This window comes from Eurosta solidaginis, chromosome 3 (assembly GCF_040869045.1).
Source record: "Eurosta solidaginis isolate ZX-2024a chromosome 3, ASM4086904v1, whole genome shotgun sequence".
NCBI classification, from domain to species: Eukaryota; Metazoa; Arthropoda; class Insecta; order Diptera; family Tephritidae; genus Eurosta; species Eurosta solidaginis.
The window spans coordinates 207,372,355-207,398,442 of record NC_090321.1 but is presented as its reverse complement, the minus strand read 5'-3'; the positions used below and the strand labels follow the sequence as shown (position 1 = coordinate 207,398,442).

At 36.5% G+C, this 26,088-nt stretch overlaps 1 protein-coding gene across 5 annotated transcripts in view; it reads right to left on the bottom strand.

The window, feature by feature from the left end:
* Positions 1 to 26,088, bottom strand: part of Hr3 (Hormone receptor 3) — a 263,144-nt gene that overhangs the window by 19,649 nt on the left and 217,407 nt on the right. For all 5 annotated transcript variants that reach the window (XM_067774875.1, XM_067774876.1, XM_067774878.1 and 2 more), the window contains 2 exons: positions 3,483 to 3,710; positions 3,232 to 3,397 (listed from right to left, as the gene is read on the bottom strand). In XM_067774875.1, coding sequence (XP_067630976.1) covers positions 3,232 to 3,397; positions 3,483 to 3,710 — 394 coding nt within the window. The remainder of the gene's footprint in view (positions 1 to 3,231; positions 3,398 to 3,482; positions 3,711 to 26,088) is intronic.

Genomic DNA, 26,088 nt, shown 5'->3' with positions numbered 1-26,088 from the left:
ATGGGTATCAAAAGAAAGGTGTTAATAAGTATTTTAAAAGGGAGTGGGCCTTCGTTCTATAGGTGTTCGCCTTTTCGAGATATCGCCATAAAGGTGGACCAGGGGTGACTTTAGAATATGTTTTTACGATATGGGTATCAAATGAAAGGTATTAATGAGAGTTTTAAAAGGGAGTGGTGTGAAGGCGTTTTCCAGATATCGACCAAAATGTGGAACAGGGTGACCCAGAACATCATCTGTTGGATACAGCTAATTTATTTATATATGTAATACCTGCCAAGATTTCAAGGGTTTTTTATTTCGCCCTGTAGAACTTTTTCATTTTCTTCTACTTAATATGGTAGGTGTCACAACCATTTTATAAAGTTTTTTCTAAAGTTATATTTCGCGTCAATAAAACAATCCAATTACCTTACCATGTTGCATGCTTTTTTTCGTATTTGGTATAGAATTATGGCATTTTTTCATTTTTCGTAATTTTCGATATCGAAAAAGTGGGCGTGGTCATAGTCGGATTTCGTTCATTTTTCATACCAAGATAAAGTGAGTTCAAGTAAGCACGTGAACTAAGTTCATTAAAGATATGTCGATTTTTGCCCAAGTTATCGTGTTAACGGCCATGCGGAAGGACAGACGGAAGCCTGTGTATAAAAACTGGGCGTGGCATTAACCGATTTCGCCCATTTTCACAGAAAACAGTTAATGTCATAAAATCTATGCCCCTACCAAATTTCAAAAGGATTGGTTAATTTTTGTTCGACTTATGGCGTTAAAAGTATCCTAGACAAATTAAATGAAAAAGGGCGGACCCACGCCCATTTTGAAATTTTCTTTTATTTTTGTATTTTGTTACACCATATCATTACTGGAGTTGAATGTTGACATAATTTACTTATATACTGTAAAGATATTAAATTTTTTGTTAAAATTTTACTTAAAAAAAATTTTTTTTTTAAAAGTGGGCGTGGTCCTTCTCCGATTTTGCTAATTTTTATTAGGCGTACATATAGTAATAGAAGTAACGTTCCTGCCAAATTTCATCAAGATATCTTCAACGACTGCCAAATTACAGCTTGCAAAACTTTTAAATTACCTTCTTTTAAAAGTGGGCGGTGCCACGCCCATTGTCCAAAATTTTACTAATTTTCTATTCTGCGTCATAAGTTCAACTCATCTACCAAGTTTCGTCGCTTTAGCTGTCTTTTGTAATGAATTATCGCACTTTTTCGGTTTTTCGAACTTTTCGATATCGAAAAAGTGGGCGTGGTTATAGTCCGATATCGTTCATTTTAAATAGCGATCTGAGATGTGTACGCAGGAACCTGCATACCAAATTTCATCAAGATACCTCAAAATTTACTCAAGTTATCGTGTTAACGGACGGACGGACGGACGGACGGACGGACGGACATGGCTCAATCAAATTTTTTTTCGATCCTGAATATTTTGATATATGGAAGTCTATATCTATCTCGATTCCTTTATATATGTACAACCAACCGTTATCCAATCAAACTTAATATATTCTGTGAGCTCTGCTCAACTGAGTATAAAAAAAATGCGTAATAAAGTGTTTCAAATTGCAAATGCAACATTGTAAAGTGTGTTTATTGAGTATTTTTAAACGTCAGTTACGCATGGCTGAACTATATGGTTGGCTCATCTCATCAGCTGTTTTTATGTCTTTCATTTCACTGGAGTAGGGATTGTCAAAAGAAGATGGCAAACTCAAAATGAAACCAAAACATTGAACACATTTTCTTACAACACACAAAAATTTCAAAGTTTTATGTTTTCATTCCATTTCATTCGCCCAATAATGTGCGTGTTCATTTTGACAGTCTGAACAAAGGTATGTTCTTGCTGTAGAGATGAGTCAACCAGCTATCAAATTACTATTGTGTAAGCTAAATCGAGTTGTATGAACAGCATTCAATTCAAATCTAAATTTCCTCAATTTATTTTTCTGTTTGAACATAGTATTACTGTTATGCAAGTGTTATTTAGTTATAATGTAGTTTATATGTTAATGATGTAAATGTCAGTAATTATGTTTTAGATTTGTTTTATAATCATATTGAAAAGGTAATGCGGTTTCAAAATAAATGAATATAACTATTCATAACATATCAATTTTTATATTAATGTATATTACTTCCAGGAGTATTTTTATGCAATTTTTATATACTTATATTGCATATATGTAGTTCCAAAGATATATAGTTATAAGACAACTGTAATGTATATTTTTCTTAAAAAGCTAATTATTTCGTAGGGAGTATAGGTACTTTTTGGTACTTTTCGTAATTTCTGCCCCATTTTAACAGATAGAAGCTTCGAATTTCAAACAATGCTTACATATATTACAAAAAATGTTTTCTAAAAAAATCGTAGAGATCGGTGATATATATAACTTATATCACATGTTTGCAACGCATCAACAAAAATAAACTACGGTTTTTGAGGTTGCGTATTTGCCATGACGTAGCAAATGCAAAGCCGTATATAATTTTTTGGAGAATACAATGCTAAATATCTATTACTTTTGGAATGCAATCCACAAAGCATGTTTTTTGATCCAAATTGTGTGGTATATTTACAGGCGCGCATCAACAGAGCCTAGTTACATTGGATTTTTAGCAGCGCTTTATTTAACAAGGCCTCCGCTGTTCACTACCTTATCACTGACTGATATAGAGAATTGGAGATAAATTGGAAAAATATTATAATGCAATGGTAATGTATGTATTATTTAGTTGTAATGCAAGCGCTATGTAATTGTAATAGTATTTTCATAAGTTTGTGATGTAGTACTTATATGTATAAAGACTAGAGGTTGCAATGTTAACGTTTTGCAGTTTGATTGCAGTAATATAATTCTCAAGTAACTGTAGGCAGATTTAACTTTGTAGAAAAAAAATGGGACGTTTTTGTTATACAATTATAGTTTAATTGTATTGTAATTTTAATGCCTAATGGAATGGTAAAATAGCTTTAAATTAAAAGTATCGGAATTTTTAGGTAATTTTAATTAAGTATTAAAGTAAGATTGATAGTACCTAATATATAAATTATACAAAATTACAATATATGTTTTTTAATACTATTATAATGTAAAGTTATTGTAATGAAATTCTAATTAAATCATAATATAATCATTACATTTTATATAATTTCATCGTAACAGCATTACCACCCAGCAAACAAAGCTAAGTAATCCAAAATGCATACCCATTATAATTATGATGCAGTTGATCACTACTCGATGGTGTTTGTGTATCGAACACTGAACTATCCGGCGCCGCGTCACTTTGTGCTCTCAATTGCGCCTTATGAAATTCCACCTCTTCTTCTACCTTTTCACGCTGTTTCTTCGACATTCTACCGAATTTTACAGCTACACATTTTTTTTGTGAATATTATTTAAATTTTTTGTTATGTACTGCAGCATTGCTCTGCTCAACTATCTTTCAAATACTCACCATCACGACTCATTCCCAATTTTAGGCACTTTTGCAGTCTACAGTATTGACACCGATTACGATTAACACGATCGACAACACATTGTTTATTGCGTGGACATTGATAATTTACCACAGAACTTTGTGAACGACGAAAAAAACCTTTACATCCCTCACATGTTATAACGCCATAATGTACACCAGATGATTTGTCACCACACACTTTGCATGGAATTATTTCAATTTGAGCTAAAATGATACGGAGGAAAGAAGCACATTAGTTATTTGAAAAAAAAAAAAAAATAGATATATATATATAAAATTGTTTAAGTATTCAATATCAAATATAAAAAATGTCGAATAAATATTTAGCAGATATATTATTTATGTCCTTGTCATTGTTTGCTTTTGCGAAAATAACTAAAAATTTGTTTACTTGCTCGAAATGACCTAAAATGATCCAAGCAATTAAATGCTCATAATATCTCTTTTTTTTCTCAAACAATGCACGTCATCTATAGTGTATCCGCTAGTTTTGTTGTTGAATTTGTTTCTTAGGTCAGGTTATTTTTTGGATGAATTGAAAGTGACTTCTGTTACTCCAGTTTTTAAGAGTGGGAGTAAGAATCTGGTTTCAACTATCGTCCTATCTCTAAAATTACTAATATTGCTAAATTATTTGAAAAAATCATTAGCTCTAAAATATCTTTTGCTATCAAGCCCTATATTTCGTATACTCAACATGGTTTTATACCGGGCAGATCTACGGTCACTAATCTAACTGTTTTCTCTAATTTTTGCATTTCAGCCTTTTTAGATGGCTTTCAGGTAGATAAAATCTATACTGATTTGTCAAAAGCTTTTGATAGAGTGTCTCAATTTTGGCTTTCATTATGCTTTCTTGTCATGGGTCAAATCATATCTAATAGATAGAATTAACTATGTTGTTGTTGATGGCGTAAAATAATTTTCATATAGAGCTACCCCTGGGGTTCCTCAAGGTAGTATCCTTGGTCCTCTATTTTTTTGTTATTTTCATCAACGGTTGCTCAGAGTATTTTTCCTTGTGTGAACATCTACTTTATGCCGATGATTTAAACATTTTTAAAAAAATAGCAAGCTGCTCTGATATTGAAATTATGCAAAATGAGATTAACAAATTCCAGGAATGGTGTGATCGAAATATGCTAATGATCAATATCGAAAAATGCTACTCGGTCACCTTCAACAAAATTAGATTGCCACTCATATCTTCGTACTCTATTTCTGGCTCTGTTCTCAGTTCTAGTTATAAAATCAAAGACCGTATATCTAAAGCATATTCCTCTCTAGCTTTTATTAGACGAAATATTTCAGAATTTAAGGATCCTTATACTAAAAAATTATTGTTTAGTACATTTGTAAGGTCCAAATTGGAATATGCTTCTATAATCTGGAATCCGTATTATGAAGTGCATTCCAATAGACTTGAACGTATACAAAAAAAGCTCCTAAAATTCGCATTATCCAGTTTTAGGTTTAATAATCCAGTATAAAGGTTTAGACTGATCAGTCTGCATACTCTTGCAGTAGGCGATTGATATCTGGCTTAGTTTTTATTCGAGATATTCTCAATGGGACTAGTGATTGTCCGTTCTTATTGCGTTGTATTAAACTCAATGTTCCAGCTAGAAACTTGCGACATCATGATTTATTGGCTATTGACCTCTGCAAAACCAGGTATGCTCAAAATGAACCAATTATCAGACTGCTATCGGAATTTAATTTGTTATGTAGAGAAATAAATTTATATATGTTTGGAAATCGCAATGAATTTAAAGAAAAACTTTGTATGTACTATTTTTAATAAAATTAATAACCTATGTACGTCTTAGTCTGTAAGGTTTCTAAACCATAGACTTAATAAATAAATAAATAAAATATAAATACGTAAGAAATAGATCTAAACTCCTTTCAAAATTTTTAAGAAAATCAATGGTGTTTTTGTTGCAGCGATTAAAACACTTCCCGAAGGTTTTGAGGAGTATTATCGATGTTTGTGGTCCTTTGCCGGATATAGATCCAGAATATTTAGGTAACAATCACCATTAAGGTACCAGTACGACCATCTCGGCAACGATTTTATATGACCACATTAACCTTCTAGCTCTCCCCCTGCTCCATCCCCGCGCCATGAGAAACTTGGGATCACAAGAGCCTCGCTTGCTAAAGAAACAGAATTCGTCACAGGTATTTCGACTATTCAGTGGAATATCACCCTATCCTGGATGCTGTTTTTCAAAAACGCCCTAGCTCAGAAAACGTGTAAATATCGCCCAATTTTAGAAAGTTATACAAAAGAGTAAGGGCGGAAATATTTTTGACCTCATACCTTTCATGAATGGAGCTGAACTGTAATGTGTTGAAATTTCAAAAATTCATAAAATCTTAACAATCAGTTGTATGAGATGTATTTTATATACGCGACCGATCTTAAATGTTTTCAGACAACAATGTTTGCCTGTGAAATTTCAAACTTTTAGCTGTTAAAGTGAGGAATAAATGGCACAAACCCTCTTTTTTGGAAAATCGGTTGTATGGGGGGTATATGCTAGAGTGATCCGAGCCGGTCGGTTCCGACAAATGATAAATCGAACACCCGAATATACCAGCTCACTAAATTGAGGGACTACTTTGAGTCTGAGAACCACCTCTACAACAACAGCAACTACTTTGAGTTCAAACATACAGACAGACGGTTAGGCAGACATGGCTAAAACAACTCAGCTCGTCATTCTGATCATTTCGGTGTACTTATTGGTGGGTTTATACTTTTTCCTTTGAGGACTTACAATTTTGAGATTCGTGACAAAGTTTATATACCATTTCATTTTCGTAAAAAGCTCTATCTCAGAATTTAGTCAAAGAACGCGCTATTTCAGAATTTGTTGCCAAAACGCCCCAGCTTATGTCAAAATGTATTAAAATTGAGCTCTGATAGGCATATAAATTGCGCTGCATAACCCCTTGAATCCCGCAAACCAATGTTAGCAAAGGAAAACGTCTGCTCGATTTGCCAGTGCAGTATTTGTTATGTGGGTACGTTTGACATCCGATTTTCTAAATTTTCATAAACCTACTTTATTTTAAATTAATTTTAAGCACGTCCGTAAATATTTTGGTTTGTATGCAAGTATGAATGTAGTTTTATTGTTATTTTATGCGCACCAAAACTAATAATACTTAAAAACAATTGTCATCGATTGTTTGTATAGCCTGACTTTACAAAAAAAAAAAAAACAGTATAAGAATAGAATGGGACTAAGTAAAGCTAGTGTAACGAAGTAAGTATGAGTGTTTATACGCTTATGCTAACTTGGCTGCGGTAAATTCAACTAAAAATGAAGCCACACTACTTCCTCTACAAGCGGGTTCTTTTTGGTTGTATTTCCTCAAAAACTGTGTCAAAGCTTTAAAAAGGTTTTTTTTTCTTTAAGCACCAGCGCTAACATTAAAATAAAAGGTAAACACATAAATAAGTATAGAATAAATGGGTTGGTGGCGATTTTAGCTTTAGAATAGCAACAAGATAAATAGAAGCCAAAAAGATCGACGAGCAGGTATTCGCACATTCGTAAATTAAATAATTAGATAATAGATTGCAAAACTAATGTAGGTATTTATATTCATATGTATGTGTATTTTGCCGCATTTCCCCGTAAAATACGACATAGGCTGAATAAAGGAAAGTGAACATAAATTTGAACGCAACTGGGTTACCTTAAATTTAATAGAAAATATAAGGAGTGACGATCTGCGGGATCCCGGTAGCCCGGAATTTTTTCTGAAGTCCCGAAAATCCCGGGAAAATGCTTTCGTGTTTTGTATTTTTGACAGTAAGTCATTATGAAATTATAAAAAGACAAGAAGTTAACTGATGTTAAATGTGCCAAAATGAACAAAATCGGCCGACGCAATCAAGAATTCTGTAAAACCAAAAACGCCATAAAATATACATTAAAATGTACTGGCTAAATTTCGGAATCCTAGGATTGAACTTTCAAATCTCGAAAATCGTGGGTGGCAAAAAATTCAGGTAATCGTCATAACTAGTATATACCTAGGAAGCTCCACTAAAATTGGTTTACCACAAATATTTAATGTGAAATTGAACTGAACCTTTTGCAAAGATCTTTCGTGAAAATTAATTTAATTTTAAAATACTTGAATGCGAGACTATTCGGAACGGTTATGGGCCGTTTAGAGACCTTTCTTGAAATCATTTATGGACTATTTCTTATTTTCTTTTCAGGGTTTTTTTTTTTTTGAGGGTTGTTTCAGCGATCATTTCGGAGATATTTCAAGTTCCTTGGCTCTGAGGTAAACATAACTTGAAGCGGACTGGGATGCCTACAGATGCAGTTTTAAAGAAAGGAATCATGTCAACATACAGTGCCTGCATACAACAAGTGAGGTATCGCAAAATAATATCTGGATCAAACGTAACCCTAAGCAGCATAAAGAAGCGTGATGCCTCAAGGTCGTTTCAAGTGATGAAATTTCGGAGGCCTTGACGGAGACACATTTTCCGGGGTGCGCGGATACGAGGAGCATCACTATGCTTTCAAATCATACGAACCTTTCAAATCGGTGGGGCGGGATGGAATTTCAGACCGCGAGCGACAAATTGATAGCCCATCTACATGGTATCTTTCCAAAGTTTATACAAGATTGTTATATTCCTGAACCCCGGAGAAGTGTACGAGTGGTGTTCGTTCCTAAAACAAGGAAACTAGGTTATTCGGAAGCCAAAGACAACCGGCCAATAAGCCTCTTTTTCTTTATCCTTAAAACACCGAAGATACTTATTAACCTCCATATAACACATACTCCTGCAGGATGAACGCAGCGCAACATGCATACAGGAAAGGCAAATCAGTTAAGAGTGCCCTTCACGATGAAGTCAGCGTCATCAAGAAGTCACTGAACTGCATAGACATTTGAGTGTGCCTTTAAAAACGTTCAAACAGTGGGCATCTGTCGTGCACTTATACGACATGGAACCCAAGATTTTGAAGTTGCATGGATCGATTCTATGCTTGGGAGTAGGGTGTAAAATGGCCACCAGAGGCGCCCCACAAGATGACCTGCTATCTTCTCTTCTATAGATACTGGTAGTTAATGAAATTCCATGAAACTTCAGGGCAGAGGGAACGAGGGCAAACGCACTCGTCAACGACTTAATGATCATAGGTAAATACCGGCATACGATTAGCGAGTTCTTGGCAATGGTTCTTTGCTGCATGTCGCGTTTGACAGATCAAAACGGGATAGCGTAGATACTATAAAAACAAAACTTCAATTCTTATTCTGAATCAAATATCTTGGCATGATTCTCGAACTCAAGTTAAGGTGGAAAATGAACATTGAGGTGAGATGAAAGAAAGCTCTGGCAGCATACTATACCTTAGTTTTTGGGATGAACTGGCTACTGTCATCCGACCAATTCTAACACATGGAGTTCTTCTCTGGTGAAAGGCGTGATATAAGGGAAAGAAACAGTGAGTAGGGAAGGTGCAAAAGCTAGTGAGTAGCGCAGAGAGCGGCTTACCTCAGGAAGGGTTAAACGTAATTTTTTACTTGATTCTCTAACAAAAGTTCCTGCAAGAATTGACCGCTAAAAGGGAACTGCGACCAAGAGAACCCACTGTATGGACATCAACCAAATACGGGAACGTGAAGGTATTAGATGACTTAGCAAGACGGTTAAACGGAATATTAACTGACCTAGCGTTCGACAGAAATCATACACTTTGACCGAGGAGTGCCAAGACAATGCTACGAGCATAGCAATCTACCTATCTAGAGCTGGAATATACTCAAAATATCTGCAGATAAATTAGTCGTACCGACTTCCTGACTCATGAAGTTTCTCCCAGGTGGAGGTCGATGTCATACAGGGAGGATAGCCAGGCCGCGTTAAAGGCATTAGCATCCACCGTTATAAAGTTAGCGTTCAAAAGACACCTAAATGTCGCGCTTTGCTGGGTCCCTGAACTTGGCGGCATTGAAGGAAATAAATGAATTCACAATGAAAATTTTTTTCAAAGTGAAAGTGTGGGAAGCTCCCATTTACATCAACTCAACTTAACCTAACCTTGTCACAAGGCCGAAGCTAGAGAGAAACAGGAAGTGAAGAGGAAGAGAAAAAGGATGAAAAGGTGTAAGAAATAAAGAGCGCTGTAAGGGACTTGAATTATTCCCGCGCCAGGCATGATTGTCATAAGAGACGATTAAAATCCACAGCCCTGAAAGTTTAACTGATTTAATAAAATTGTTTCCGCAGCAGCCGCGGTAGGGTGCGCTAAGGTGCTGGATTCTTATCTGCCAAAAACTGTTCAGGCGGGGAATAGAAGAAAGGGTACAAGAAAGAAAAAATATTTTTGTAAAGATGGGATGAGAAGGGAAAGATGACAGTTTATTAAATGAAGGCGAGCAAATTTTCGTGTCGGACAACATCTGTCAGTTACGTTAGTAATAAGTATCTGGCGGGTTAGGGTGCTAAGAATATAACCGCGGTAGGTATGTTTGTCGTAAGAAGTGACTAAAATGCCCAAATGATTTAAGGGGATGCACAGCGCAATCCTTTCAAAGGGTTGCCAACGTAACTTATAGCTTCTCCAAAGTAGTTTTCAACCTCGCCTAACAGGAGCGAATCCTGTTAATTCAGCAGTCGAAGCTCTGGGGAATCCAAGTTTCTCAGGGAACTGGGGAGGTGAGTGATGGGATGGCACAGAAGGTTCCATGTGCTCATATTATATCGTTCCCGAGATGGCCGGGCTTGTACCTTAATGGTGGTTGTTACCAGAATTTACCGGATGTATATCCGGCAAAGGACCATCAACAACGATAGCACTCCCCAAAACCCTTAAGGATGGTCTTTATTGCTACAACAACAACAACAACATCTAAGGCCTTTGATGATGCCTGACTATTTTAATAGAAGTTCTGATAAAGTAGCTGGCAGTCTTGGCCTGAAGTAAGTAGAACATATGCTCCAGAAATGGAAAAATAGAATTGAAGCCTGAATTTTTGCAGAGTATTGCATGATTTCAGGCTTTCCGGTCAGGTAGACATATTTGGTGTTTTATCAAGAAAATGAACCGTGTTAACTTTTATATTGACAGTCAAGCAGCAATTAAGGTAATAATCTCGCATAGCACAGCATCTAAATGCGTGTTAGAGTAAAAGCAGTCTCTGGAGAGAATCGGGACAGGGAGAAGCATTTATCTATGTTGGGTCCCAGGGCATATGGAAATAGATGGGAATGAAAAAGCTGATGAACTAGCTACGAGGGCGCATTCCTTGAAGCTTGCTCCGTAGACGTCCCAATTAGACTGGGCGAGATTAAGCGAAGGCGAGGCGTGCACATGATCGACCAAGCGGGAAAGGCGTGAGTTCAAGCGCAGGATTGTAAAGTGTCGAAGATTATGTGTAGGTCTTACAACCTTAGACTAAAAAAGTTTCTGCTATCATTAAAAAGAGAGGACTGTAGATTCATGACGGGTATTCTGACTGGACACTGCCTTCTGGCGTCACATGCCTTTAAATTAGGCTTGGTCAGTGATAGCAGATGTAGTAAGTGCGGGTTGGAGGAGGAAACGATCGAGCATGTTCTGCGCTCGTGCCCCGCACTTGTCAGGCTAAGACTCCAGCTATTAGGAGTGATACAGCTGTCAGATCTAGAAGCAGCAAGTAGCTTAAGTCCTAGGAAGCTTCTAGTATTTGCCAAGAGGACGGAGTTATTTTATAACATTGGTCCTGGTTTTTGATAGGGTCTTTTAGTTTGGTCGTTAAAACGAACTTCTGGTAACACTACGGACTCAATCAGTCTATGTGAGGTCCTCATGGACCGGCCAGTTCAACCTAACCTAACCTATCAAGAAAATGCACAAATCAACTGTCTATTTTTTGAATTTGTATTCTACTAGACCCCAGACAACAAAACCTGCGATCACCTTTGCACTACAATACATCTAATACATAAATTTAAGAATTAATCATTTCATCAATCGGCAACTTGGAACGCATAGGCTGACTACTTAGAACCAACCTTACGTTTAAATATTTAAATATGCAAACAGATACTATGAGTCAATACATAAATAAACTAGCGTATGGTTTATGTAGATATGTAAATGTGTATTTAATGTTTATTTGTGAAATGACAAGTATACAAAAATGTCAATGAACTTTCTTGCGATTTATGTATGAGCACTACATATGTACATCAAATGGCTTGTATTATCAGATAGTGTTTATATTTCTATTGCTTTTGTTGTTGTATATAGTATAGAGTAGAGCACAGTACAAGATATGTACTGTGTTTTCCAAAGCTGTTTTGGCGCGCGCACATGAATATTTGAAAACAATTTGAATAGAAGAAATGACATGAATGAAAAACTACTAAATAGAATCAAATATCTGCATATTGAGTAATAAAAGCTTTGAAAGCTTTTGCTAACAATATAACTTTCTCTTTTAATAATTAACATTACACTCTTAAAATGTGTGTTATTTTTGTGCTCTTTATATTTGCATTTTTCTCTTTAGCGTGCGCTTTTCTTTAATTTTATATTTCCTAACAAAATTGTAAAGCTTTTTAAGTTTTTAATGTGTAAGTTGGTTTGTATGTACATCTGTGAGCAAGTATATATATGAATATATGTAAGTATGTATTTTTAGTTTCTAAGTATTACATGACATTTTCATGCACATAACATAATCATACATAACCCTGCAAAAAATCGTGCGATTAATCCCTAAGGAGAGGGTCTGCGATTGAACTCTTTTGTCTACATTGGGGTATAATTGTCCCCTCTAGTCCTTATTGGGTATATTTGGCATCAGTCGGTTTGAAATTTATGTAGTCATCGAAAAAAAAATAATAGAAAACAAACAGCAACGAAATGAATAAAATAAAAATCTTAAATATGATTGCAAAGAATTATTTAAGAAAAATACGGAGCTCTATACAGAACCTAAAATACAAGGACCATGTGCTCCACTATCGTAATTTTTTTTTATACTCAGCTGAGTAGAGCTCACAGAGTATATAAACTTTGTTCGCATAACGGTAATCCGTAACGGCATAAACTAATCGAGATAGATATAGACTTCTATATATCAAAATGATCTGGGTGAAAAAAGAAATTCAATTAGCCATGTCCGTCCGTCTGTCTGTAAACACGATAACTTGAGTAAATTTTGAGGTATCTTGATGAAATTTGGTATGTCGGTTCCTGGGCGCTCATCTCAAATAGCTATTTAAAATGAGCGAAATCGGACTACAACCACGCCCACTTTTTCGATATCGAAAATTTCGAAAAACAAAAAAGTGCGATAATTCATTACCAAAGACGGATAAAGCGATGAAACTTGGTAGGTGCGTTGACCTTATGACACTAAATCGAAAATTAGTAAATATTTGGCCAATGGGCGTGGCACCACCCCTTTTAAAAGAAGGTAATTTAAAAGTTTTGCAAGCTGTAATTTGTGAGTCGTTGAAGATATGATGATGAAATTTGGCACGCACGTTACTCCTATAACTATATGTGTGCTAAATAAAAATTAGCAAAATCGGACGACGAACACGCCCACTTAAAAAAAAAAAATCTTTTAAGTCAAATTTTAACAAAAAATTTAAAATCTTTACAGTATAAAAGTAAATTATGTCAATATTCGACTCCAGTAATGATATGGTGCAACAAAATGCCAAAATAAAGGAAATTTTCAAAATGGGCGTGGCTCCGCCCTTTTTCATTTAGTTGTTCTAGAATACTTTTGATGCCATAAGTCTCCAAAGCTCTCAGCTGAGTATGTAATGATCGGTTACACCCGAACTTAGCCTTCCTTACTTGTTTTTTTTATTATTGTACAAAAACCAATACGAAAAAATTTAGAATATTGTATTAAATTTAAAAAAAACTGCAACATCTGTAAGAATTCCCGTACGAGTAGAAAGAGGAATTGTCCGATAGTACCCATAGGCGAGCAAGCGAATCTGTCTGACAGTACCCGTAGGGGTTCAAAGGGGACGCATCGAACAGTATCCAAAGGGATACAAAGAAGAAGTATCGAACAGTACAAAAAGGATCTGTCCGAAGTACCCGTAGGGGTATAAAGAGGACCAGTCCAACACTACCCGTTCAGGCATAAACAGTTACAATTGATCTCTCCATAGGACATGCTCAAACAAAAGGGATCACTCCAATCCATATAAAGAGATCAAAACTGGCATTGGTCGCATACTCCTTTGCGACTAATCCCGGATTCATCCTAGACTAATCGCATTTTTTGCAGGGAAGCTGCACACGCATACATACTTGCATTCATACATACATACATACAAATATTTGCATGAACTACTATGTATCCCTTCCATTCTTTGTTGCATTGCTTGCAGTAAAAAAGCTTTTGTTTGTTGTATTTGTATGTTGTTGTTGTTGCACGCTAGTGATTAGACGTTTTGCTTGTTTAATTTTGACTGATGAGCGCGACTTACAAATGCGGCAACATTTTTTCCACATTCGCTATGACTTTTTGTTTTTTTTTTTCAATTTTTTTATTTTTATGTTTTATGCGATTTTAGTTGCTTACAAAGCGCACATTAAAGCTGCTTGTTGCTTAAAGATAAAATTTGTAATTTAGATTTGTTAGAATTTAAATTTCAACATATTTAAGCACTAATCTAATAGTTGTCATAGTTTTAAGTGGCATTTTATTGTGTTCAGCTTAAGCAACGGCGATTTGATTAATTTATAGACTCATAAATTTTAAGAACGTCTGTCTACTTGTCTTATTGAAAGTGAAAAATATGAAAACAATAAAATATTTACATCAGCAAATAGAAAAATAGCAGTGGATTTTTTTAAACAAATTTCGCAAATTGGATTCTTGATTTTTTACTTTTGATATTTTAGAAAAAACATCGACGATTTTTGCAACTGGAAGCATGCAACCAATTTCAAGAACATTTTAGAAAAAATCGAATATTCGAGAATATTTTTCGAAGTTGGGTATGCAGCTTTATAGGTCTCTCCAAACTTGCACTGATTTTTGACAATTTGTTTCAAAGGGGGTTTTAGATTTTTTCTCTAAAACTCTAAAACTAATCAAAAACTTCCTTCCAAAACAAATTGTCAAAAAACAATCCAAATTTCGTTATAAATACTTTGTGGGACTTATAACTTGTACTTTGTGAGACTAATGCTGTTTTCTTTTCTGGGAAAAATGTTGCCCTCATGTTGCACTATTTTATTTTAACTTTTCAATTAGGTTATCTGGCGCTATGTAAATTGGGTCTAATTGTAGGTGATGAAACTCAGTGGAAAATATTTTGTGAAAGAAGCACGCAAACTTCCGAGAGAGCTAAGAAGAACCCACAGGGCGACATTTCCAGAAAGGAAAACAACATATCGTCGGTCCAATGCCAAAGTCACGAATGTGCATATTTGATGTTTTGAGAAAAACGCGCAAAACATTGTTAAAAATATAGATTTAATTAATAGAGATTTAATTTTGTATTTTTCAACCACTATTGGAATGTTTACTTTTGTAAACCACTAAGTAATGTTAATTGAAAAATGATTTTTTAATTTTTTTTTTCAAAAAAATGCACATTTGTTGTTTTGACTTTGCAAAATTTGACATATATAATATTTCGTTAAAACAAAAATTGCACATTCGTAACTTTGGCATTGTACCGACGATATATTAAATTGATTGTGCGACTCAAAAAAATTCATAGAACTGCAAATTAAATGTTCGAAATTTTAGTAAAATTTTTCCAATTTTCGAATATTTTCAAGAACGTTTTTGAGATTGTTATGCACAGCTTAGTTACAAAGTTACACCTTTCTTAGATTTAGTTGAGAAAGTTGCAATTGAGGTTCAGATTTTTCAATTGAAGCTCAGAAAATTATAATTGAAGTTCAGATATTTCAACTGAAGTTCAGAAAATTACAAATGAAGTTCAGAAAATAACAATTGAATTTCAGAATCTATTTGTAGTTCAGAAAATTTAATTGAAGTTCAGAAAATTACAATTGAAGTTCAGAATTTTCAACTGAAGTTCAGAAAATTTAAATTGAAGTTCGTATTTTTCAATTTAAGTTCAATAATAAAATTTTGAAATGATAGTTATCTGAACTTCAATTGCAAATTAAACTGGAAAATCTGAGCTTCAACTGTAAATTTCTGAACTTCAATTCCAAACTGAACTCAAACTAAAAAGGGTGTTGTTCAGATTTTGTTTTAAAGGTCGATATTAAAGAACAGAATAAAATAATTTAAAAAAAATTTTTTAAGTTAAACGGTTTTATTGAAAACAATACTTACATAAAGTAATAATAATACTAAAAGCTAGAAACTAATTAGGTAGGTCCTAGGTACTAGTCGTCACACTCCTCATTAATCTAGGGCGTTGATCAGACAATTAAATAAAAGCGTTGGGCGCGTGAAATTTCTAAAAATGTAAGGCGTAGCATAACCTGATTAAGGTTCAGTTGGTCTTACTTATGACTATCAATAGAAATTTGACGCGTCCAACGCTTTTATTTAATTGTCTGATCAACGCCCTAGATTGATGAGGAGTGTGACGACTAGTACCTAGGACCTACCTAATTAGTTTCTAGCTTTTAGTATTATTATTACTTTATGTAAGTATTGTTTTCAATAAAACCGTTTAACTTAAAAATTTGTTTTTAATTGTTTTATTTTCAAGTTTTTAGTCTTTAGTTAATTGCCTATTATTTCTCATTCTATTTAGTTCACTTAGTAACTCATTATTACAAGAACTCTTTCCTGACAATTTGCTACAATCTAAGTCCTCAATACATAATCCTTCAAAAGACTTTACTCGACTCTGCGCCGCGTATGCTTGTCCCTCCTCCACCTCCAAAATATTTTGATGTCACTTCTACCGGACTGTATGTAATATTTGTTCCAAATATGAGCCAAATCGGACCACAAATTTTTGTGAATATATCGATCCTTGCGCCACCTAGCGGCGATTTTTTTTCAAAGGTCGCTCTCTATTCTTGTACGTATTATGTGTTCCAAATATGATCAAAATCGGACCACAAATACGATTTTTTGAATATCTCGATCTTTGCGCCACCTAGCGGCGACTTTTTTCATAGTTCGCTTTCTATTCTTGTATGTATTATGTGTTCCAAATATGAGCCAAATCGGACCACAAATACGATTTTTGTGAATATCTCGATCCTTGCGCCACCTAGCGGCTAGTTTTTCTTATTATTGCAATGTCATCGGGTTCTGAACTATATTCCAAGTTTCAAGCTTGTAGCTTATCGGGAAGTTACTTAAATTTCAATTACAAAATTCGTTCACAACGGCCGTGCATGCGGCCTGCCTGTCAAATCAAACTAAATAAAACCGTTTAAAAACTAAATTGATACAAACAAATAAACATAAAAACTGAGCCCAAGTTTAAATATAGTACACAAATAATCTTCTACAGTGAAGAAGAGTGGTACATTAACAATAACGAAAAGCACACCTTGTACAAATTTACGTAAAGACAGAATATCTCAAATTGTGCGAGAGTGTGGAAAAGGGAGTAAAACTGAAATTGGCAAAAAAAAAGCAAATACAGCACAGTAGTTCAATGGTTGGGCTATTGTGCCGTGGTTCGATCCTCGATGCGACGTGTTAGGAAAACATTACGAAATTGCCTGACTATGATGACATGGTGGTTTTCGAAATGGCCCGGTATTTTCAGTTTCCCTAGTAAACAATAACTGACTACGTCTTCTATTAAGAAATAAAACCGCGAGCAAAAAATAGCAGTGGTAGTTTTTATCAAATTTCCTAAATTTTTTTTTTTTTTTTAATTGGCTTAACACCAATTAATAATAATTGAATAAGCTCATTATTCCAAAAACAAAAAAAATACGAAATTTGATAAAAATGACCACTTGTATTTTTTTGCTCGCCGGTTTGTTTCTTAATAGAAGGCGTAGGTCAGTTACGGGGTGAGTAACCTTTTGCGTATAGACAATGTTAAAAGTCTCGAAATGGTTGGAATACTTTGACACAATACCTTATTGCATATAAATCTTTAATAAAAACTCATAGTTGCAGGAGCCAAATATTTGAATTCACGTTAATTTATGATATAGCTGTGAAGTGTTTTGTCAAAAAACATTATATGGAACAGCAATTCTAAAACTCATCTTTCTGCAAGGGTTGTCAGTCACCAGTATTCATGAAGAACTTTTGAAAATAAGCAGCAATTTACATACCACATTCTATTATATTTAGATCATAACACCTTCCTTGTTCTGTGAGCAATTTTGCAATGATTATTTTTGTTTCCAATATGCTTGTGAAGTGCTATACTTCACAAATTTTCAGTGGTTCCATTCAAGTTATTTAATTTTTAGAGGATTAGAGCTATATATGTCTTTATGTGTCATAAGCCGGCAAGGAATTATGCAAAGACCTATGAAAAAAATATCGCCATAGCTTAAGTTATCCCTACGTAATCTAGTAAAACTTTGATATCGGGCCGGTGAGTCGGTTTGAAGGACCATTAGCGAAGAGTAAAGTAAAAAATTTTAAACTTCATAGTTATTCATAAAACAGGGTTTCACTAATAAATATCCCGGTTCCACTAATAAATATTCTGTTATTAGTGATTAATGGTCCCACGATTCATACAGAGGGGTCTTGGGAAAACCTAGAAATTATATTGGTACATATGGGGAAGTCAATCTAGTTCGCGATATCTAAGTTTGGGGTTTTGTAGGCCGAGTATTTTATTTTAGCTCGAAAAACCAAGGCAAATCAAACAAGGCCGAGTTGGCAAGTGAAGTAAGAATTTTGTTTTTTGTAGAAATTCTTACTTAAAAATATCATAAGCAAGTGCATTAACTCGTTGTGGGCTGACTGTATATTTTGGTATGTACACAAGTCATTTGTAACATCCTGAAAATATATAGATTTTCTGGACTTTTACTGGTTGAGAATCAAAATTATCAGCGAGATTTAAATCCTTATTCGGCGAATAATATAGATATATATGTTTTGGAATATCCGAGGGAGAGTTGTTTCAAAATTTTATGGATCTTTGCATGCGGTAAGCGCCGAGTATGGAAGATTTTTCATAGCATAACTCGATTCGAAGGAGGGTGGGGCCGTGTGTAGAAGTCCACGAAAGTGGGGAAAGCTTCTGACCGCCATTCACCTGGGAATGGCCAGAGCGATTCTTTTGCATGCGGTTCAAACAGCTCACTACTGCCGGTCGCTTGCGGCCAAGTATCCTCTGGGTAGCCGCTAAACACCCATTTAGCGGTGAGCTAATGTGAGAAGGTGACAACCTGGCTAGGCCACTCTGACATAATCGGTTTAAGGGCTAGCCGGGGGGAGATCTCATCGGCAGCGTCTGTACACCTCTAGGTGCGGCTGCAAGCGGGCGTCTGTCTTGGAGCAAGCGGCTCGCTATATAAACGTGCCAAGTAATATTTTCACCCCCGCTGAGCGGGTTGTGCGCTGGGCTTGGGACCCGCCACGTAAACCCATACTCCAATGAAATATAACAGCAAGCCTCGGATAAATACACTCTCTATTGATGACGACCATGGCAAACGTTTGAAGGACAATGAATTGAGGGCATGCACCTGGAACGTCCGCTCCCTGAATGGGATTGGTGCAGATGCCCGGCTGGTTGATGTCCTCGTCAAAGCAAAATCTGACATCACCGCCATCCAAGAAATGCGTTGGACGAAGCAAGGAAGAAAAAAGATCAAAAATTGTGACATATATTGGAGTGGCCATGCGAATAAGCGCAGTTTCGGCGTCGGATTCGTGGTGGGAGAGAGACTTTGTCGCCAAGTGCTGGCGTTCACGCCTGTGAACGAGCGTCTCGCCGCTATCCGAATAAAAGCAAAATTTTTTAATATATCATTCATCTGCGCACATGCGCCGACAGAGGAGAAAGACGATGAGGTGAAAGACACTTTTTATGAACAATTAGAACGCACATACGAGCACTGCCCCCGTCATGATATAAAAGTCGTGCTTGGCGACTTTAACGCCAGGGTGGGCAAAGAAGGTGTTTTTGGCCCTACAGTCGGAAAGTTCAGCCTACACAATGAAACTTCTCCTAACGGACTGAGGCTGATTGACTTTGCCGGTGCTCGAAACATGGTCATATCAAGCACGAGGTTCATGCATAAAAAGATACATCAAGCTACATGGCTGTCTCCTGATCGAAATACTCGCAATCAGATCGATCACCTTGTGATAGACGGACGGCATGCCTCCAGTGGTTTAGATGTGCGCACGATCCGAGGACCTAACATCGATTCCGACCATTATCTCGTTGCAGCCAAAATACGCACCCGCCTCAAGGCGGCTAAAAACAAGGAACAAAAAACACAAGGAAAGCTAGACGTCGAAAAGCTTCAATCACAACAGACTGCCAATGATTTCGCAACTCGACTCTCACACCTGCTCTCTGAGGGCATAACTCATCCTGAAGGAATACAGGAGCAGTGCGAGCATATCTCCAAAGCACTTCGTAACGCCGCCGAGGAAAAAATTGGTTACCGGCGGCCACGAAAAAACAACTGGTATGATGAAGAATGCCGCGTTGCAACCGAAAGAAAAGACGCTGCCTACAGGGCTACGTTAAAAGCGAGCGCGACAAGAGGAGTGTGTGAACGCTATCGTGAGTTGAAAAGGGAAGCGAGACGCCTTTTCAGGAAGAAAAAAGCAGAAGCAGAAAGGCGTGAGTGCGAGGAGCTTGAGCTGCTAGCCACCAGGAATAACGCCCGAAAATTCTACCAAAAAATACGGCGACAGACGGAAGGTTTTAAGACCGGGGCAAACTCCTGTAGGAATGAAAACGGTGACCTTGTAACTGATGTCCAGAGAGTGCTTAGATTATGGAGGGAACACTTCTCTGCTCTCCTAAATGGAGGCAGCAATTCACCGCGCAGAGATGAAGAACCCGATCCCGCAATCGATGGTGATGGAATATATGTCCCCCCGCCCGATTATGACGAAGTTAGAATAGCAATAACCAGATTGAAAAACAACAAGGCCGTGGGCGCTGATGGATTGCCTGCGGAGCTATTCAAGTTCGGCGGCGAGGAGTTGGTAAGGCGCATGCAGTAGCTTCTTAGCAAAATATGGGCGGACGAAAGCATGCCCGACGGTTGGAATCTAAGTGTTCTTTGCCCAGTCCACAAGAAGGGGGATACTGCAAAATGCACCAACTATCGTGGAATCAGCCTTCTTAATATCGCATGTAAGGTCCTTTCAAGTGTATTGTGCGAAAGATTGAAGCCCACCGTGAACCGGCTGATTGGACCTTATCAGTGCGGCTTCAGACCTGGTAAATCTACCATCGACCAGATTTTCACAATGCGCCAAATCTTGGAAAAAACCCGTGAAAAGAGAATCGACACACATCACCTCTTCGTCGACTTTAAAGCCGCCTTCGACAGCACGAAAAGGAGCTGCCTATATGCCGCTATGTCTGAATTTGTTTTCCCCGCAAAACTTATACGGCTGTGCAAAATGACGTTGAGCAACACCATCAGCTCAGTCAGAATTGAGAAGGACCTCTCCGAGCCGTTCGAAACTAAACGAGGTTTCAGACAGGGTGACCCCCTATCGTGCGATTTCTTTAATTTGATGCTGGAGAAAATTATACTAGCTGCAGAACTTAACCGCACTGGAACAATATACTATAAAAGCGTGCAATTACTGGCATATGCTGATGACATTGATATCATCGGCCTAAACACCCGCGCTGTTAGCTTTGCTTACTCCAAACTGGAAAAAGAAGTGGTAAATATGGGTTTGATGGTGAATGAGGACAAAACGAAGTACCTGCTGTCATCGAGCGAAGAGTCAGCGCAAATGCGCCTTGGCAACCACGCTACTGTTGGCAGCCATAATTTCGAAATAGTAAAAGACTTCGTTTATTTGGGAACCAGCATCAATACTAGCAACAACATCAGCACTGAAATCCAGCGAAGAATCAATCTTGCCAATAAATGCTACTTTGGACTAGGTAGGCAATTGAAAAGTAAAGTCCTCTTTCGGCGAACGAAAATCATACTCTACAAGTCACTTATCGTACCCGTCCTGCTATATGGGGCAGAAGCATGGACCATGACAACAGCAGATGAAGCGGCTTTGGGAGTGTTCGAGAGAAAAGTTCTTCGAAAGATTTATGGACCTCTACGCGTTGGCGATGGCGAGTACCGAAGAAGATTTAATGATGAGCTGTACGAGCTATACGCAGACATCAACATAGTCCAGCGAATTAAAACGCAGCGGCTGCGCTGGCTAGGCCATGTTATGCGAATGAAAGATGATGCTCCGGCCAAGAAAGTGTTTCTATCGGAACCCGCCTATGGAAGCAGAGGTAGAGGGCGGCCCCCACTCCGTTGGAAGGACCAGGTGGAAAACGATTTAAACTCCCTTGGTGTGACCAATTGGCGCCGGTTGGCGGAGCGAAGGAGCGACTGGCGCGCCTTGTTGGACGGCCATAACCGTTTAGACGGTTAAGCGCCAATTAAGTAAGTAAGTAAGTAACTCGATTCGAAAGTAAATTGATTACAATTTGGGTTGAAGGGTTAATCCACAAGAATGAAGTTTCTCAGTTGGCCCTATCACCAGAAGAGTAGCAACTTGCAAGAGACCGCTAGTCAGTGAGCAAAAGTATTGGAAAAAGCATTCAGGCACCAGCAAAAAAATTTCAGAAAGGTCAAGCTCCCGTGACTCGCCGAAGGTTATCGACGCCAGCCGTCCTACTTTGATAAGCTATTGCATGCATCAATTCATTCCGCGCTTCCAGAATAGATGCACATACATTATTAATTCAATGTTGTAAATTTGTTTTTCTCATTTGACGTAAGAATTCTCACAGAAAAGAGAGAATTGTCAAGTTCACTATTACTTTATTAAATATACATATTTGGGCAAAACCCCTGATTTGGACCAAAAAACATAGCAATGTCTTTGGAATATGTATTTCATAAAGCGGCCAATAAAGGAAGCAAAGAAAAAAATGCATATATAATTTACACAAATTAATCATGTTTAATTATTTAATCAATGCGTTCTAAAGTTTAGCTCTATTTTTCGGAGTATTGATAATTTCGCATTTTATAGTGTCAGGTCCTTAAAAATCAGGGAAATAAATAGAGAGAAAAGCAGTAACGCTGAATTTGCGTAGAGCTATTGCGGCCGCTGTGGTGTGATAGTAACAAAAAAAATTTAGAAACAAGTATTTTCAATTAGAAGCCATTTTTTCTAAGCGGGGGGGGGGGGGGGGGGGGGGTCGCTCATCGGCAGTATTTGGCTAGCACTCCGAGTGTATTTCTGCCATGAAAAGCTCTCAGTGAAAACTCATCTGACTTTCAGATGCCGTTTGGAAAACATCAAGAGGAGCACGACGCAAATTGGAAGAGAAGCTCGGCCTAAAATCTCTTCAGAGCACTGAAAGAAATGGTGCTAGTAAAATGAACAAATCGGTTCTGTTGTTCTTGACTTAACGGAGATTCAATGAAACTGATCGAATCATGATTAATTCGACCGAGTTCATTGTCAAGCGAACAAATTAGTTTAGTCATTTCAACAGAAGAGAAATTGTCGCTTTTAAGTTAACAAAATTCTGTAAAATTGACAGATTCCTAATTAATCTAACTGATTTTTTTGTTAACACAACTGATCGCATTGATCATTTCAACAGCGATCAACAGTCAACACATGAGCAAATTTCAAAGAGAATTTTACGCTCACTGCGCTCTCTACTTTGTACTTATGTATGCTGTGTACTATATGTATGCACATATTTACGTATGTATATGGCGGCCGCCGTGGTGTGATGGTAGTGTGCGCCGCCTACCACACCGAATACTCTGGGTTCACACCCCGGAGAAAGCAACATAAAAATTTTAGAAATAAGGTTTTTCAATTAGAAGAAAATTTTCCTAAGCGGGGCTGCTCCTCGGCACTGTTCGGCAAGCACTCTGAGTGTATTTCTGCCATGAAAAGATCTCAGCGAAAACTCATCTGCCTCGTAAATGCCGCAACATAGGTACTTTCGTACCAAGCTGTCGCAACAACCTTTTTTGTACATTTGACTACTAAAACGGTCAATTACGAATCAACGATTTGTGCGCAGTTGATTGAACATCTTGTTGCGATGGATAAAAATTGACAGAAATTGCGGTTGAATTGACCCGTATTTCGGTTGTTACGAGTATTTTTCTTTCAGTGCGGTTATCACGCCTTACATATATTTTTGTTTTGTTTTATTGACGCATTACTTAGCCTTGACGCTGTGACTATTTGAAAAACTTCAATAAGGCTGGAGAAGAATTGGAGAATTGTGTTGGATATAAACTTAAGTACTATAAATTTCTTAAAGGAATTTTTCGATGTTTGTTAGGTTTTCATTGCACACTCAATATGTTGCACATACGACTCGGCACCCGTTCGCTCAACAATTCCCAATGACGCTATGACGCGAGTTTATTTAGGGCAATGTATCAAAGTAATGAGTATTCAATAATTTGCTTAGAAAATAAAAATAGCAATAAAAACATTTTAAATTAAACAAAATCCCCAAGTGATCCATTGATTTAAAAACGTATGTACTATTGAAATTATTTACGACACCCGCGAAACACGGTCACATTAAGTTATAAAATTTTAATTAAATAGTGATTTAATAAGAGCCACTACCATTGGATTGATGACATATTTTCAAACTTGATTGGCACGACATTCCAAATATTATTAATGGCAACAGTAGCGCGTATCCAACACTCTAGAAATGGCTTCAGCACAAAAAAAAGCTTAATTTTCACATTACTACATTCACAAATTTTTTATTGGACTTATTGAATTAACAAAGCTACAACAAAATTACAAAAAAAAATTTAAAATTTTTAATTTCCAGAATGATGGCTACGCGGTATCTCACCTTCAACAATATTTTTGTTCATTTATCTATATTATTAATTTTTATGTTCCTTTTTGTCTCTTATCGCTATTGTTTTTAACTTGTCATTTTTCTTTTGTTTATTTTCTTAATAAATATTATTAGTTTTGTTTCGCTTGGAATTCGCAGCTGCATATCAACATCGAAAATGCGTGTTTAAAATTGTTTAAAATGACAAAAATAGGAAAACCCATTGAAATCGCATAACAAATGCGTTTATTGAATTCTTTTTACTTATTTTCGTTTTCTTGTTTGGTTTTTGTTTTTTAGCCACAAAAGTTGTCACAGGTGGGAAGCGCTTAAATTTGTTCAATGCATTGAATTAATGCATACAAATAGCTACATATACAGTCGAGCAGCGCGTTAGCACACACATATACATACATATGTGTATGTAAGTATGTTCATTTATGTGAGTGCATAAATTTACGCACTGTTGTATTGCACTTTGTCACTCGTTTTTGTTTTTACTTTTTTTTGGGTTTGAGGTTTTGTACTTTTTGTGCTTTTCTGATTGTATTCGTTATTACGAGAAGGTGACTCGCAGTCCATTCAGCCGCCAACCTTTTCGTTCACCTTATGTTAAAAACTGCACGCGACGACAACACAAGATAAGCATTTCCATAAAAATATATATGGACATATAAACAGTTTGTTTACTTGTATAATATGTATATTCAAGTCATTTACAGATGCACTTCCCTGCAAAAAATTCGATTATTCTAGAATGAATTCGGGTTGAGTCGCAAAGGAATATGCGACTATAGCTAGTTCTGATCTTTTTATATGGGTTGGAGTGATCCCTTTTGTTTCAACATGTCCTATGGAGTGATCAATTGTACCTGTTTATGCCTGAACGGGTAGTGTCGCACTGGTCCTCTTCATATCCTTACGGGTACTGTTGAACATATCCCTTTTGTACTGTTCGACACTTCCACTTTTTACCCATTTGGGTACTGTTCAACGCACCCTCTTTGTACCTCAACGGGTACTGTCGGACAGATCCTTTTCTACTCTCCGTTATTCCCTTATGGGTACTGTTCGTCGCGTTCTAATACAATATTCGTTATTTTTTCGTATTAGTGTTGTAGAATAATAAAAACATAACAAATATTACGATAATGGAACGTATGGTCCTAGCCTTTTAGTTCGGTATAGAGCTTCGCATTTTTGCTTAAATAATTCTATTCAATCACATCTAAACTCTTTATTTTATTAATTTCATTGCTGTTAATTTTTTTCAATTGGCTACATAAATTTCAAATTAACTGATGCCAAAAAAATGCAAAAGGTACTAGAGGGGATCAATTATACCCCAATATGGACAAAAGAGATCAATCGCAGGCTGCTCTCCTTTGGAGCATAATCGCACGATTTTTTGCAAGGTTATAATATATACTTTTGTATATATGTAAGTAGGTTTGAACGAGTCAATAAGTATAAATGCATGCCATTGCTTTTAATAACTATACAAAAATAATTATATAAACAAATTTTGGTTATTGTAAAATTTTAAATATTATCAATCCGAATTTTCATATACTTCCAAAACTTTACTTCTTATAAATTTCAAATTTCTGTGAAAGGCAATTCCCA